Below are 15,004 nucleotides of genomic sequence, written 5' to 3' on the forward strand. Positions count from 1 at the left end.
TCCTTTTGGAGTGAACTCTCCCAATGAACTTTTCCTCTAACCTCAGCCCTGGGCAACCACTAATCTGATATCTATCCTTATAAGGATTTTTTCCAAAATGTCATACAAATGGAACCACACAATATGAAGCTTTTTTTTAAACAGCCTTTTTGTTTTAGAATACTTTGAGACTTATGGAGAAGTTGCAAAGATAGCACAAAGTTTCCATATGCCTTTTACCCTGCTTCCTGTATTGCTCATGTTACATAGCTTGTCAAAATTAATAGTCACTTGTCAAAATTAAGAAATTAACATTGCTATAATACTATTATACTATGCTATATGCACGATTATTCTATACTCTACTAAATAAAGTGTAGGCTTTATTTGTATTTCACCAGTTTTTCCAATGATGTCCTTTTTCTGTTTCAGGATCTAATCCCGGGTCCCAATTAGCATCCAGCTGCTGTGGCTCCTTAACTTCCTCCCATCTGTGGTTTCACAGTATTTTCTTGTTTTTCATGACCTCGACACTTGAAAGATACTTATCAGGTATTTTGTGGAATGCCTCTGAATTTGGGTTTGATATGTTCTGACACTGAGCTTGGGGTTATGAATTTGGGGAGAGAACAGCACAGAGGCTAAGTGCCCGTCCCACTGCATCATGGCAGGGGGCACATGATATTTCTGTGGATTATCATAGTGTTGTGTATCAATATTCACATTTGCCACTAAAAGATATTCCATTGTGTGCACACACCACAGTTTTTTTTACCCTTTCATCAGTTGAAGGACATTTGGGTGCTCTCAGATTTGGGAGATTATGAATAAAGCTGCTACACACATTCACATACATGTTTTTGTGTGGACATCTTTTTCTTTTTCTTTCCCTTCAGGGTAAACTCCTAGGTGTAGATTGCTGGGTTGTATGATAAGCATGTATTTAACTTTCTGTGACAGCACCCAACCATTTTCCCAAGTGGCTTCCATGTTACATCCTGTCAACAGTGCATGAGAATTTTAATTGCTCTGCATTCCAATTTCTGTTCATCAGTGTTCCAACTAGTGATTTGTTTTCAAGATACCTTTAAGATTGGTGAGCTTTGTAATGTGTCCCTTTTGTCTGTGGATGTCAGAATCCACTTTATAGCTCCTAGTCTTATGGTAGAATTTTGTTGAGCTTTATGGAAAAATCAGGGGCAACTTATTCAGTAGACTTTCTAGTCCTGTCCTCCTCCCTCCATTCCCATGGATATTTATGAATGAGGTAGTAAATGATGGGATGAGAAAAGAGAGCTTGGTGCGTCTTATGCAAGGTAATTCATTGGGAGAGGACAGCATTTTTTTTTTTTTTTTTTTGAGATGGAGTCTTACTCTTGTTGCCCCAGGCTGGAATGCAATCATGCAGTCTTGGCTCATTTCAATCTCTGTCTCATGAGTTCAAACGATTCTCCTGCCTCAGCCTCCCAAGTAGCTGGGATTACGGGCACCCACCGACACATCCACCTATTTTTTTTTGTAGTTTTAGTAAAGACGGGGTTTCACCATGTTGGGCAGCTGGTCTCAAACTCCTGACCTCAGGTGATCCACTCCCCTCAACCTCCCAAAGTGCTGGAATTACAGATGTGAGCCACCATGCCCAGCTGCATTTTAAAAATTAAGTTAAAATTTTAAAAATTGACAAATAGTTGTATATATTGGGTACATAGCGATGTTTCTATACGTATAATGTATAGTGACCACATCAGGGTAATTAGCATATCCACCATCTCAAACAAGTATCAAGTCTTTGTGTTGGGAACATTCAATATCCTCGCTCTAGCTATTTTAAAGTGTATGTCGTTGTTAACTACAATCAGCCTACAGTGCTATAGAATACCAGAACTTATTCCCCTATCTAGCTGTAATTTTGTGCCCTTTAGCAAATCTCTCCCTATCCCTTCCTTCCCCCTTCCAACATTTTACCAAGAGAGTGAACTTTGGTGGCACATTGGGTCATACTTGTGTGTTGCTGTGTGCAAGTGCAATGCCAAAGTCTTTGGGGACATCAACTCAATCCTTGTAATAACTCCAAGTGGCAGGGAATGTTACTATTCTTATTTTATGGATGAGGAAACAAGCCTGAGAGGGTATATGACTTACACCTGGCAAAGCACAGGCTTGACCACGGATTTGTCTGGCTTCAGAGCAAACTCTTAACAACTGTCCTTAATGTCTCTCCTGGATGCTATCCCAAAAGGGTGTACTTAATAACTAACATCCAAACAAATAAAAATAAAAGTGGTCATGAAGAACAAGAGTTTTGCCTGTTTTTGAATTTGAATTGTTTTCTACAACTTTTAATTTCTAGCAAACACTTTGATATAAATGAAGTGTTGGCTTGGGAGTCAGTGCTGGAAAACCAAGACTAGTAACCATCAAGACTATTAACCACAGGAATTAACCTTAACTTTAAGCTTAGTTTTCAAAGTCCATTTGGTCCCCTCAGTTTCTTCATATGGATATGAGCAGGCTGGAAGCAAAAAGCTCTAGGACTCCTTTTGTGATTCCATGAAGTCAGAGGGAAGGTCAATATTCTCAGTGGGCCACTGAGAGCACCAAGCTTCCACCCCAGTACCTGCTGGGGAGTGGCCTGGGGGTGGGGGAGTTTGAGGGCCCATAGGGGGTTTTTGGAAACCATTGCAGTTCTTTAACAACCCTGTTTCATAGCCCTCTGGAAAGACTTGAAAAGCATTTCCTCAATGTCTTTTACTGAAAACTAGAGTGGCTGTCTTGTATTTTTCTGCCTAGCATCGATTTTTTTTTCTTTCTCCCAATTCTGCCTTAAGGAACCTTCTATATTCTTGGTCCTTGAGGGTGAGACTCCAGCACATGAAAAGCTAGACATGCAGCCCATTTCCCACCCTGTCTGCTACGGTTTTAATATATCACCCAAAGTTCATGTGTTGGAAACATAATTGCACCTGCAACAGTATTAAGAGGTGAGGCTTTAAAGACGCGACTAGTCTAAAAGGGGAATCTCCACCCCTTTCCCAGAAAACTCATAAATCAGCTTCAAGCAATTTTCCACCCCTTGTTTAGCATATAAACAAGAAGTAAGTATACTCAGTCAAGCAGCCCATGCTGCTACTCTGCCTATGGAACAGCCATTCTTTATTCCTTTACTTTTTTTTTTTTGAAATGGAGTTGTGCTCTTTCACCCAGGCTGGAGTGCAGGGGCACAATCCTGGCTCACTGCAACCTCTGCCTCTCAGGTTCAAACGATTTTCCTGCCTCAGCCTCCTAAGTAGCTGAGATTACAGGCGCCCGCCACCAGGCCTAGCTAATTTTTTAAAAATTTTAGTAGAGACGGGGTTTCACCATGTTGGCCAAGGCTGGTCTCTAACTCCTGACGTCAGGTTGTCTGCCCTCAGTCTCCCAAAGTGCTGGGATTACAGGCGTGAGCCACTGCGCCCACCCTCCTTTATTAATAAACTTGCTTTCACTTTATGGACTCACCCCAAATTCTTTCTTGCATGCGACGTCCAAGAGCCCTCTCTTGGGGTCTGGATTGGGACCCCTGTCTGGTAATAACAGCACCATGCATAAGCCCCGCCTACAGGCCCACTGACGCCTCTGGCTGCCCAGGGTTGCCAACTCTGAATAGATCACGTCTTTTTGGGCAAAAACCACTCACAAAAAGTGCTGGTTCTTCCTAAGTTGGTGCATTTCTAATTTTGAAGCTGACGGGTGCTTTTCTCACTTTCCCAGAACTCAAAAATCAACTTGACATTTCTAAAATTACATTTTGAAGGAAATGAATCTATAAAGTACACCAAGAGCCCATGCCAGCTGGGGAAAGAAGAAAGAAGGAAAAAGAATTGTCTCTGGTTCCCTCCAATTTGTATATTCTTTAAATGGCTGGGGGAGGGGGAAGGAGCCTGGCGGACCACCCCACCGGGATTGGCATGAAAGCTTTCCAGGAACAGGTGCTTTCCGAATCTCCCCAAAGCTTTCAGTGCAACTGTGATTCAGACCAGGCTCCCAACATGAAGTGACAACGAGGGACAAGTGGAACTGTACAGGAGGAGGGTCGAGTACCTTTGTCTTCACGGCAGGGCCAGTCCACGGGCGGGCGGGCGGCTGAGGCGGGTCCGGGAGGTGGGGCCTGGAGGAAGCCCTTTGGCTAGGTCAGCACGCAGGCCTCTTAAAAGAGAATCAGGCAGCAGCTGCTGCTTCTTAAACTGGAAAGGTGGTCTAGGGGGCTTTGCTTGAGCCCGGATCAAAACACGAATATCACAAGGGACCAAGAGGCTGGCCAAGTGGATTGCAGATAGAAAAGGGAATTGAATCGTTTTTGTTTTTTTTTTAAGGTCAAGAAAATTTGGGGAGAAAATGCCTCCATGTGCAATTCGCAAAGCCTGTCCAGCTGCCACAATCTTCCTCTCCCCTCCACCCTCAGAGCAATGTTTAAATGCCACCTGTTAGTATTTAAAGTAATCAGTTTGATTACCTCCACCCCCTTTCACTCCTACCCTCTCCCGCACAGAGCTCTCTGGGCCTCTAGCCTGGACTGAGCGAGTCAGCGCCTCCTGCCTCATCTACTTACTGCGGTTGCAGGGTTCTCACCCCTGCAAATGTGAACCAGGATGAAACTAGGACTGAGTCCACATTCCATGCAGGGCAGCTCAACTCCGCAATCATTAATCCATTGCTGTCGAGGTGACTCCAGGGTGCTGACTGCTGGGGAGACAGATTTGGAGAAACAGGGAGACTGTCGTAGCACCTAGTGGTAGAGGCAGATGCATAAAGCACAGTCCTCAGGAGGCCAGGGCAAGCACCATCCTAGCATTGCTGGGCAAGATGGGAGAGGGGAAGGAAGGGAGGGCAGGAACTGATGAAGTGTCAGGGAGAGATGAGGGCTGGCTTCTCACAGGAGACCTGGGACCTGGGGGCTGCACTTGGAGAGGTCCTTGTGGAGCACATGGGCTCTGCGGAGGCTCTGGAAGGGTAGGTGGGGTTGTGATGGCATCCCAGGAGAAGTGCACAGCAAACGCACAGGCCCAGGGTTTGGAGCAGAGGCTGAGGGTACAGCAAAGACTCCTGTATGAGTGCAGGAATGCTCACAAGGTGAGGCCCTGGTTTTGAACTCTTCACATCCTCAAACGCCACCAGTGCCAGGGTAAGGTATCTGCTAGATGAGATTCTAACAAAGGAGACCCCCTGGACAGCTTATGGTAGACCCAGATGTGAGCAGGGGTCTGCTTGCATCAGGGTCTTTAATTTCACCTGCAGTGTACTTTCCTGTGCAGAGAAAGAACACCTTCAACAGCCCCCATCTCCAGTCCTCCAAGGAGGTCTTGTAGGGATGGAGGTTATTGCTGTGGCCGTGCCCTTCCAGAGCTGTTCGTGTGTGTGTGTGTGTGTGTGTGTGTGTGTGTTTCAGGAAATGGCCCCAGGAAGCCCTTTCAGAGCTGGGCGCTGATGCTGCAGGAGCCCCGGAGAGAACTCCTGGCCCAACCAAGCATGTGGAACCATCTTTTGGGAAGGTGTCGATTCCACCCCTACTCTGGGCCTCTGGGTCATTGAAAGGGGTGTACATGGGCTTCCACAGATGTGTGTGGGCCCTCACTCAGCAGGTCACCTGTGACATGCATGGCAGGGAGAGCTGCCAGCTCTGGGGACTCTATCAAAGTTGCCCAAATGTAAGACTGTGGCTCCCACCCCTGCCTGATCCTGCAAGCCCCTTGTCGTCTTTCCTGCTGCTGCCTTATCTGGGTGGTGCATGGGGTCAAATCAACAGCTTCAAGGCTGCAGTTGAGACCCATCCTCCTCCTCTGTCCCACTCCAGCCCCCACACCCATAGCACCTTCCTCAGCGCATCACTGAGTCCCCACAACAGACTCCATAAACTTGACTTTGCATGTCAAATATCTTTTCTGTTTAATTAAAAAAAAAGAAGTCACAAGGGGCTTCAGAAATACATGCTTTTGAATTCCGGCCACGAAGAGGACAAAAGGAGACAGTGGTATCTGCAAATATGGCTGCTTTCCATAGAAAAGTTTGTGCCTTGGAGAGAAGCCCGGCTCCTCCGCCAGTGTGAGAACATGTGGCCCACCAGGCACCTGCTGTGGGACAGTGTCTTTGGTTGGCCAGAGCTTCATCCGGAGCTCACTGGAAGATGGCTTGGCAGGAAGAGGGAATCTTTCTACAGCCCTCCTCCAAGGGGGACAGAGGCTGGGGGTAGAGAAGGAGGCATTTAAGCTTTGCTAACCTCCTGCTGCCTCTGAGGCTGTAGGACACGTCATTCAAACCTACCATCAAAGTAGGCTTCTGATTTCAACTTGGATCTCACGGTAGCCCAGTGACACCGCAGCAGCCATGATGGGATGTAGGCAGGAGAGCGGCGGCCTGGAAACTGCTTCTAGACAATCCTGTATTGTTTAGATCCACGTACAGATACACGAAAACCCTTTATACCAAATAAGAGTAAATCATTATACCAATATAAACAGGGCTGTTGACCCTTTCATTTTATTAAAATGGCATGTAATTATTAAAACAGGATACTGATCACTTTACACTTCTGCTAGCCCCTGGGGGAGCTTCTGGGGGCCTCATGTAAGCGCCCTCCTGAAGGGTGCAGATTCATGCATTGAGCAATTCGTGTTCTTTATCGGTTTTTCCAACAGCATCAGGATTTGAGAGTGGGTCGAGGTCAGCGAAGAGGCTGAACCAGGCAGTCAGGTCCGAGGCAGCCTTAGCAGGTTCTGGGGAGAGAAGAGGAAACATGAGCAAACCCACCTTCCAAATGGCCGCCTCTGCCATGTGGGATGCAGGCAGGTCCAGGTCATCCAGTTGGTGACCATTTCCAAACCATAGCCCGAAGCTCCGTGAATAACAAGCTTTTGTGTTAACAAACTCCCACCTGCACCCCAACCCCACTAATGGCCATAGCCCATGAAAAGCTGCTCAAAACCTCAGGCCCTGCCGCTTCACCACAACCAGGAAATAGCATAGTTATTTCAGAAATCAGCCTGAATGGCTGAGGAAGCAAGGGGCTTTCCACTGTCTGCTGGAGGAATCTTTTTAAATCTGCTGGGTCAGGAGAAATATTATGGCCACTCTTTTTACCCTTCAAAGCAACAGGCCCAGAAGGGCTTGGTGCCCAGGTCTGGCTTCTTCTCAGAGTCACTGCCTTCCTCAATCCTTTCCTGTCAAAACAAGGAGGGCCCTGACATGCCTTTCCTTCTCCCGGGGGGTCAATTCCCTATACTCTTCAGCCGTACTGGAATACTCCCTTCTGCTCTTCCACCAAAAGACCTGCCCTAACTTCCTGAATACCATGAATATGCAGCCAACTGTTTTCCAGATGAGGGGAACATTTTCAAAACAGTGCCTCGTGCACGTGGTTCCTAAATAAGATGGAGGCTTTGTTTAAAATACATAAATCATTCCACATGAACTTCTAAGTTCATTGGCTTGGATGACCTGTGCTTTTTTTCTTCTCCAACAGGTGGGAGTGTCAGAAACATGAAGAAAATGTCTCTGATGGGCGATCCTTCTGGCTGAGAGCAGGTAGGAATGTGCTTGCCATCTGGCTGAAAAGAGTCTCAGAAATTATTGGTAGGACAAGTTACTAAAAGTGCTTAGTGATGGGATAGAAGCAATGGGATATCAATATAAACAGGGCCTTTGATCCTTTCATAAAAATGTCACTGAAATGCTAAGATAGTATACTGATCACTTTATATTTCCGATTCTCTTTTTATTAAAAAAAAAAGTCTTATAGATATCAGCATATCTACATGTAAAAATCAATGTATCTATGATAGTGAGAAAACTGTATCAAGACTAGTTGGTAATATGAAAGTTATTAGTATGTGACACTGATTGAATTCCATGTGCAATTAGCCCTGGGATCACCTGGTTTATCTTGATATGATTATCTGAGACAAGAGAGCTCAATATAGCTTAGTTGGAGGGGGAGCAGGCAGGGAACAGCCTAAAAAAAGGGAGTCACTCAACTTTCTTGAGTCATGTAGGAGATCCCCAAGGAAACTCTATGGTGCATGACTGATTTTGCTGGATTAGCCTATCTCTATTATTCTTGCTAGAGGATTTCAAAATATTTTGAAGATGACTCCAGTGAAAATATGCTACACACTTGTTTCCCCTTCCTTCTAACCTCCTCAAGGGTCTTAGGAGGTCCTCTGAGCATTATCGTGGCCTTGCCGTGAGAAGCCAGTGACTGTGCTTTGGGACAATCCTTACGTTCCCCAGGCAGCCGCTGCTGGAGACAAAGCAGGTGCAACTTATTTGCACAACACTTAAAAGAACATCATGGGAACACGTTCTGATGATAACGGAGTAGACCCATCCTTTAACTTCCTGTGGCCAACAAAGGGAAAAATCAGCGATGACCAGAGAAACAGAAAGAGAGCTGCAAATACAGACGAGATCTTCAGTCGAGCAGAGGTTCCCTTGGGGGAACTGTCCCAAAAGAGAACAGATCTTATGAACTTGAAAAGACCTCATTTGACAACTATGAAACCTGGCCCTTTCTGAGAAGCACAAATTAAATGCCCCATATGGTGGTGGCAATGGTATTTTTGGCTAACGATAGCAAACCTCAGAGGCCTTTCATATCTTGGTATTTCCAACCAAACTTGGGGACCACCCAACCACATGTAGATATTTGACTCATCCACAATAGGTACAGTTTGATAAAGGGAATTATGGATGAGGACATTATGCCAGAAAAAGAAGTCAGAATGTAATTTCTGGGATTATGCAAAATTCTCCATCTCGTAGCCCTGCTTTGAGCCCTAGATGTCCAAATGAAAATTAGTAGAGAAGTATAGAAAATAGGTTAGGCCACTGGAAAGGAAGGCAGCTGTCATTTCAGGGAGATAAAATGCTGTTATTACCTTTCACTGCTGGGCTGTTGTCATTTGGACTGCTTGTCTTTCGTGCTGGCTATGGAATAGGAGGATTGACATTGCTCTCTGACCAGCCTAATATTCAAAACCAGAGCATGTCAGATCTAGTGAAGAAGTCACACGGACCCACCAGTTGATGGCCACATCCCTGGTTCTCAACCATAGTGGCCTCTGAACAGAAATAAGATACTTCTCCTATGATCCTCATACTGAAATACATTTGAGGAGACAGGAGACATGCATCGTCAAGTCCAATTCAAAAATATGAAAAATGAAGGAAAAGATTAGATTCTGAAAAGCAAACAAACCATTGCTATGGATAAGGCACCTTTGCATTTTAGCTTTATTTATGCCCATTCTCCTTCTCAAGCACAATCATTTTATGATCATCCCAAAGATTATCAATAATGCTCTAAGGAAACCAGGTGCCTTGTTTTTCTGTCGCAAATGGGGAAAAGCTTAAAAAAGAGAACACCGTTAAATGAAGCAATAGGACTAGTAGCCACATCTTCTTGACTTCCAATATGATCCAGTCCATTTATTTTCTACACAGTTAATTTAAATTGGGAGACTTAATTAATACAGATAAATAAATGACAGTCCAGTCCAAACTTATGAGGGGGAAAGAAATCCCTCTTTAACTTTATGCCTCCCCCTTACAATGGCATTTAGCTTGTGATATGGTTAGGCTTTGTGTCCCCACCCAAGTCTCAACTTGAATTATAATCCAATCATCCCCATAATCCCCACATGTCACGGGAGAGACCAGCTGGAGGTAACTGAATCATGGGGTTGGTTTCCCCCATGCTGTTCTTGTGATAAGTGAGTTCTCTAGAGATCTGACGGTTTTATAAGGAGTTCTTCCCTCTTTGCTCCACACTTCTCCTTCCTGCTTCCTTGTGAAAAACATGCCTGCTTCTGCTTCAATGACTGTAAGTTTCCTGAGACCTCCCTAGTCATGCTGAACTGTGAGTCAATCAAACCTCTTTCCTTTATAAATTATCCAGTCTTGCGCAGTTCTTTATATTAATAGCAGTGTGAAAATGGACTAATACACCTTATATAACCCAATGTTCTATAATGCCCCTTGTGCCCTGCCTGCTCCAGAATGGTTAAGAGGCATCAGGCACTCCTGTTTTAAGGACAGCAAACCTAGTTCCACAGAGCATTTACTGTCCGTCCTGGAGTTTTGGCATGACTCACATCTAATGTAGAACTTTACCATAAGCTTCTTTGCACTCCTGCTTAAATTCTATATATGCAAGTCTTATCTTCTCAATGAGACAAGGAATTTTTTGTTTTTCAATTTGCTCAAAAATACTTAACACAGTACTGGTAGATGCTTGCCGAATAAGTGGATTACTGATTCTCACTATAAAATGTAGACCATCAGAGGATGCATCGCTGTTGGGATCATTAGGCTTAAAACTGTATCCTTTTATTGGGATACTCTGGTCACAGGGTTTTTTAAGGAAAAGATTTGTGTCTGATAAGGCCTTCAAGAGAGATCACGTTTGGAAGGCAGAGTTCAGACGGGGCAGTGAAACCAATGTCCAGAGCAAGAATGCCACAGAGAGTATAGGATTTGATACCACTTTTTCACTCTGCCATTCTGATTCACAGTTTCCAGCGGACTTCATTACAGAATTCCACTGGAATTCTGGTGGAGGTTCCAGTGGACTTCATTATAGAATTATACTCTATTTCTTAGTTTACATTTTCATCTAATCTCCTAGAGTCTTGAGCCCCTGGAAGTCAGGGATCAACCATGTATTATTCATCTGTATATCCTTTAGTGCACTGCATGCTACACAGTGGGTGTTCGAATATGTGACTATTGCATTAACGTAAAGAGAGTACTGTTTTAAATGGTGAGAAGTATACTTCTAAAGGATTATTTTAAGAGATGGCGAAGCAGTACCTGGCACGTATTCAATACTATATTAATACCCACTGGTTGAAGTATTTCATTTTAGGCAAATGGCACAAACCTCACAAATTTATTGAGACTAACTTAATGAAACAGTGGCCTATTTATTGAATCTAGAACAATTGAAAAAATACAAAGGGTTTTAAAAGGCACTGTTGTTCATTGGAAAGGTATTTGAACATATACATAACAGAATTCACAATCAAAAGTACTAGACTTTGAGGGAGATATCTGGGATGGTGGAGATGGGCTAACACTGGGCCGTGGTGATGGCTGCACAGTATCAGAAATCCTTGAACTGTTGTCTTACAGTGGGTGAATTTTTGGCATATGAATTATACTGCAATAAAATGATTTTTTAAAATAACCAGTATTTGGTGTAACCCAGGAATAACATAACCTCCCTGGTTCCTAGAAAATTGGTGCATGACCATTTTCCTTTTAGACCCAAATCACATAAAACAGTGGTAAATGTGGAAAGTTAAAGTTGTGGTTTCTGTGTGTGCCAAATAATGCCGGTCATAGAAACACTGAGAAGTACTGAATCTAACTGGTAACTGTCACCCTTTCCTGCAATGTTTCTCCAACGCTAAGTATACCAAAGAGCCACCTGTGCACCAGAGCCCGTGCCACCTTTCCCGTAACCCCTGCAGCTTGCCCTCAGTCTCTCAGAGCCATGATTCTCACAGTGCCCTTAACAGAGGCATGGCCATCACCTATGTGTTGGTTAGAAATTCAAGTTCATGAGCCAATGCTGACCTATCGAATCAGAATCCCTGGGGTTGGAGCCCAGACAATGATTTTAGCAAACACTCAGTGATTGTTATGCAAGTAAAAGTTCAGGAAGCACTTCCTTAGCTGGCCTCTGAGGCTGCCTGGGTCACCATTTCGATTAGAATCACAGAATGCCTTTTGGGCCAGTGTGTGGACAAAGAGAGAGATCTCCTACAAATCAGAGGGGCCCACTTCAGGATCCCACGTCCCCAGGCAACTGACTCCAAATCTTGTAGCTTTATGCCCTTCGATTCTGTTTTCCTCTCTGACAGAGTTCCTGGATGGCTCACATTTTCAGAGAAAATTGAACTGACTCAGAAAAGCCAGGTGAGGAATAGAGAAGTCAACCCCTCCCTGATCTCTGTATGCTATGTGGCCCAGTGGGAACTCAAACAAGATAATTTTTCCCATTTCAAAAATATGCATGACACTCCGTGGCAGAGAACACTGAAAAAAAGAGGCAGACTCAAGGCATTATATTTTTCAAAGTCTGAAATGAACGCATTCCTAAAAGGAGGCAGAAATCAATTTACATGTCAAAATGGATCTCACTTCTCATCATGTAATGTGCATGTTTTTGAAAAGCTATAAATAAGTGAAACATCTGTATATCAAGTCAAACTTTTAAAAGAACCCAGAGGCTGGGCGCGGTGGCTCACGCCTGTAATCCCAGCACTTTGGGAAGCCAAGGCAGGCAGATCACTTGAAGTCAGGAGTTCAAGACCAGCCTGGCCAACATGGTAAAAACCTGTCTCTACTAAAAATACAAAAATTAGCTGGGTGTGGTGGCGGGTTCCTATAATCCCAGCTACTTGGGAGGCTGAGGCAGGCAGTTGAACCCGGGAGGTGGAGGTTCTAGTGAGTTGAGATTGTGCCACTGCACTCCAGCCTGGGTGACAGAGTAAGACAGCATTTCAAAAATAAAAAATAAAAAAGAGGACCCAGGAATACAAATCATTTCAAACATGTGATTTAAAAGATGATAATGGCAGATTCTTTTATAGACAAAACAGGTATCTTCTAATTGAATTCCTTTGTAAGTATGGATTTTAAAATATTGTTCACCTAAAACACTCACGAACCATACAATAAACACCTAGAATCCAGGAATTTGGGGGGCTTCTCTGCAGCAGAGGATGTGAAGGACATGAAGCCTGAAGACATCCTCTCTTTGAGAGCGAAAATGATGGGAACAGTACACCTGAGGATGTTGACAAACACACACAGGGCGTCCTTCTCCCCCTCCCCGTCGTGTGAAGCAGAAACAACAGCCCGTTTGCCACATAACATTCCTTTCTCAACAGTTACTAAGCCCCAGTCTAACAATTCAACTACATGTGCATGAAGAGATAAAACAGTATGTCTATGACACCAACTATTTATGAAAAAAAAAGCAAATATTAAGCTCAGCTACAGTTTCAGCCTCATATCACTTTGAAAATTATTTAGGGGAAGGGTGCAATGAGGGTAATTACGGATTGAATGCCAAGCCAGATTTCAAATGTCTTGGCTTCTGTCAGGAAAAAATGCTATTTAAAGAGAACTTAGTGTTGCTAATATTCCCATAATTGCCATCAACTGTTCTCTAGCTGGTGAGAATTGGCTGAGGCATTTTTAACATGAAGGTGTGGCTAGAAAGATGTCAGCTCATCTCAGAGCAGTTCAGTCAGAGAGGGGTGGTGAAGAATGAGTGCCCAGGGCACTGAGTTCTGTGAACAAAATGACTACCCTGGCTTTCAGGATCCTTTGATATGTCAAATGTGCTACCCATTTGCAGGAAACACATATAAAATTTTATTAGAGCAACTCTGTCCCCCTTACTTACGTAAAGGAAAATCTAAATCAGCCAGGCATCAGGCTGGCCAGCTAGAGCAGCAAGGGAAGCCAAAGGACACCGCCCAGAGCTGCGCTTTGCCATGGGTGTCATTTACCAGCAGGGAGAGCTCACGCCTGGGGCGGGGTGAGGGGTCACAGCCCCAAGAGCTCTGGGGCGGGGCTGCCTGTGAAGGGAAGAGTGGGAACACCATAACCACACGGCAAAGCACCACCCTGACACCCACAGTTCCCCCTCAGGTCAAGTTTCCATATCTGCAAGGGGAAGATAAAAATTCCTGCCTCATTTGGGGGTTGTTTAGATAAAATGGGATCTTTAAGTGAAACCAGGTAGGAGAGCAGGCCCTCAGTAAAGCTAAGCTGAGTCTGGGCCTTTGTAAGCTGAGTAGATGGCAGGACTAACCCCTCAGGGCATCATCTTCAAGGGTTCCCATTTTAGGACTGGTTTCTTTTCCTCTAGTGTCATTTGTCAGTTGTCCTCTCCCCGGCTTCTTGCCATCCATCCATCCATCCATCCATTTATCCATCCATCCATCCAACCAACAAGTACTTTTGAATGTTCACTGTATTCCAGGCACTGAGCTGTGTTCTGGAAATACAGTGGTGAGCAACATAAATATGGGCCCTGTCTCCATGACAACCCGGAGCAAGAGATAGAAAATGGAATCAGAATAAGATCCTGTCATTTGCAACAACCTGGACAGAACTGGAAGATATTATGTGAAGTGAGCTAAGCCAGGTGCAGAAAGACAAACTCTGCATATTTTTACTCATTTGCGGGAGCTGAAAATTAAAACAATTCAATTTATGGAAATAGAAAACAGAATGATGGTTACCAGAGGCTGGAAAGGGTGGTAGGGGCAGGGGTCGGAGGGAGGGTTAGTGGGTACAAAAATAAAGTCAGATAGAATAAATAAAATCTAGCATTTGATAGCATGACAGGATGATTGCAGTCAACAATAATTTATAGTACATTAAAAAATAACCCAAAGAGCATAATTGGAATGTGGGTAACACAAAGAAATGAGAAATCCTTGAGGTGAACACCCCATTTAGCCTGATTTGATTATTACACATTGCATGCCTGTATCAAAATATCTCACATACCCTATAAATACATGCATCTACTATTCCCTTAGAAGTTAAAAGTTAAAGTGAATCAATTTTACAATAAAGTAAGGGGAGAGGAATGACTAAGTACAGGTTGTAAAGAATGTGGGGAGCAGAAACACCCTGACTGCTGGGGAGTGGGGGACTCAAGGAAGACTCGTTAGATGAGGTGACATTGGAGCCGAGACACTGAAGGATGAGAAGTTAGCCAGGTACGGCAAGCAGCACGCTGCGTAGGAAGTGGTGGGCTCTAAGAAGAAGGAAGAGCACATGTCAAGGCCCCATGGTAGGGAGAGATGGGTGCACTGAAGCTTGATATGGCTTGGAGCCCATGCGGTTCTCCAAGGAAACAATGCCATGAGGGCAGCTAAGCAAAGGTGTGGGGAATGTGGACAGTGAGGAGACAGTCGTGTCTTAAAGGACCCTGCAAGCCATGCTGAGGAGTTTAGACCTTACT

General features: G+C 44.3%; 1 protein-coding gene across 18 annotated transcripts in view; it reads right to left on the reverse strand.

Moving 5' to 3' along the window:
* Nucleotides 1-5,882: 5,882 nt before the first annotated feature.
* The window catches only part of ICA1 (islet cell autoantigen 1), a 158,250-nt gene continuing 149,128 nt past the window's right edge, over nucleotides 5,883-15,004 (reverse strand). For 17 of the 18 annotated variants that reach the window (XM_017525204.2, XM_017525200.2, XM_037737310.1 and 14 more), the window contains one exon: nucleotides 5,883-6,728. In XM_017525204.2, coding sequence (XP_017380693.1) covers nucleotides 6,607-6,728 — 122 coding nt within the window. In that variant the 3' untranslated portion in view covers nucleotides 5,883-6,606. Of the gene's footprint in view, nucleotides 6,729-8,888; nucleotides 8,976-15,004 lie in introns of all 18 variants that reach the window. The other variant, XM_037737308.1, reaches the window with a different exon arrangement.

The sequence above is a fragment of the Cebus imitator genome, unplaced genomic scaffold (genome assembly GCF_001604975.1).
Source record: "Cebus imitator isolate Cc_AM_T3 unplaced genomic scaffold, Cebus_imitator-1.0 Scaffold37, whole genome shotgun sequence".
NCBI classification, from domain to species: Eukaryota; Metazoa; Chordata; class Mammalia; order Primates; family Cebidae; genus Cebus; species Cebus imitator.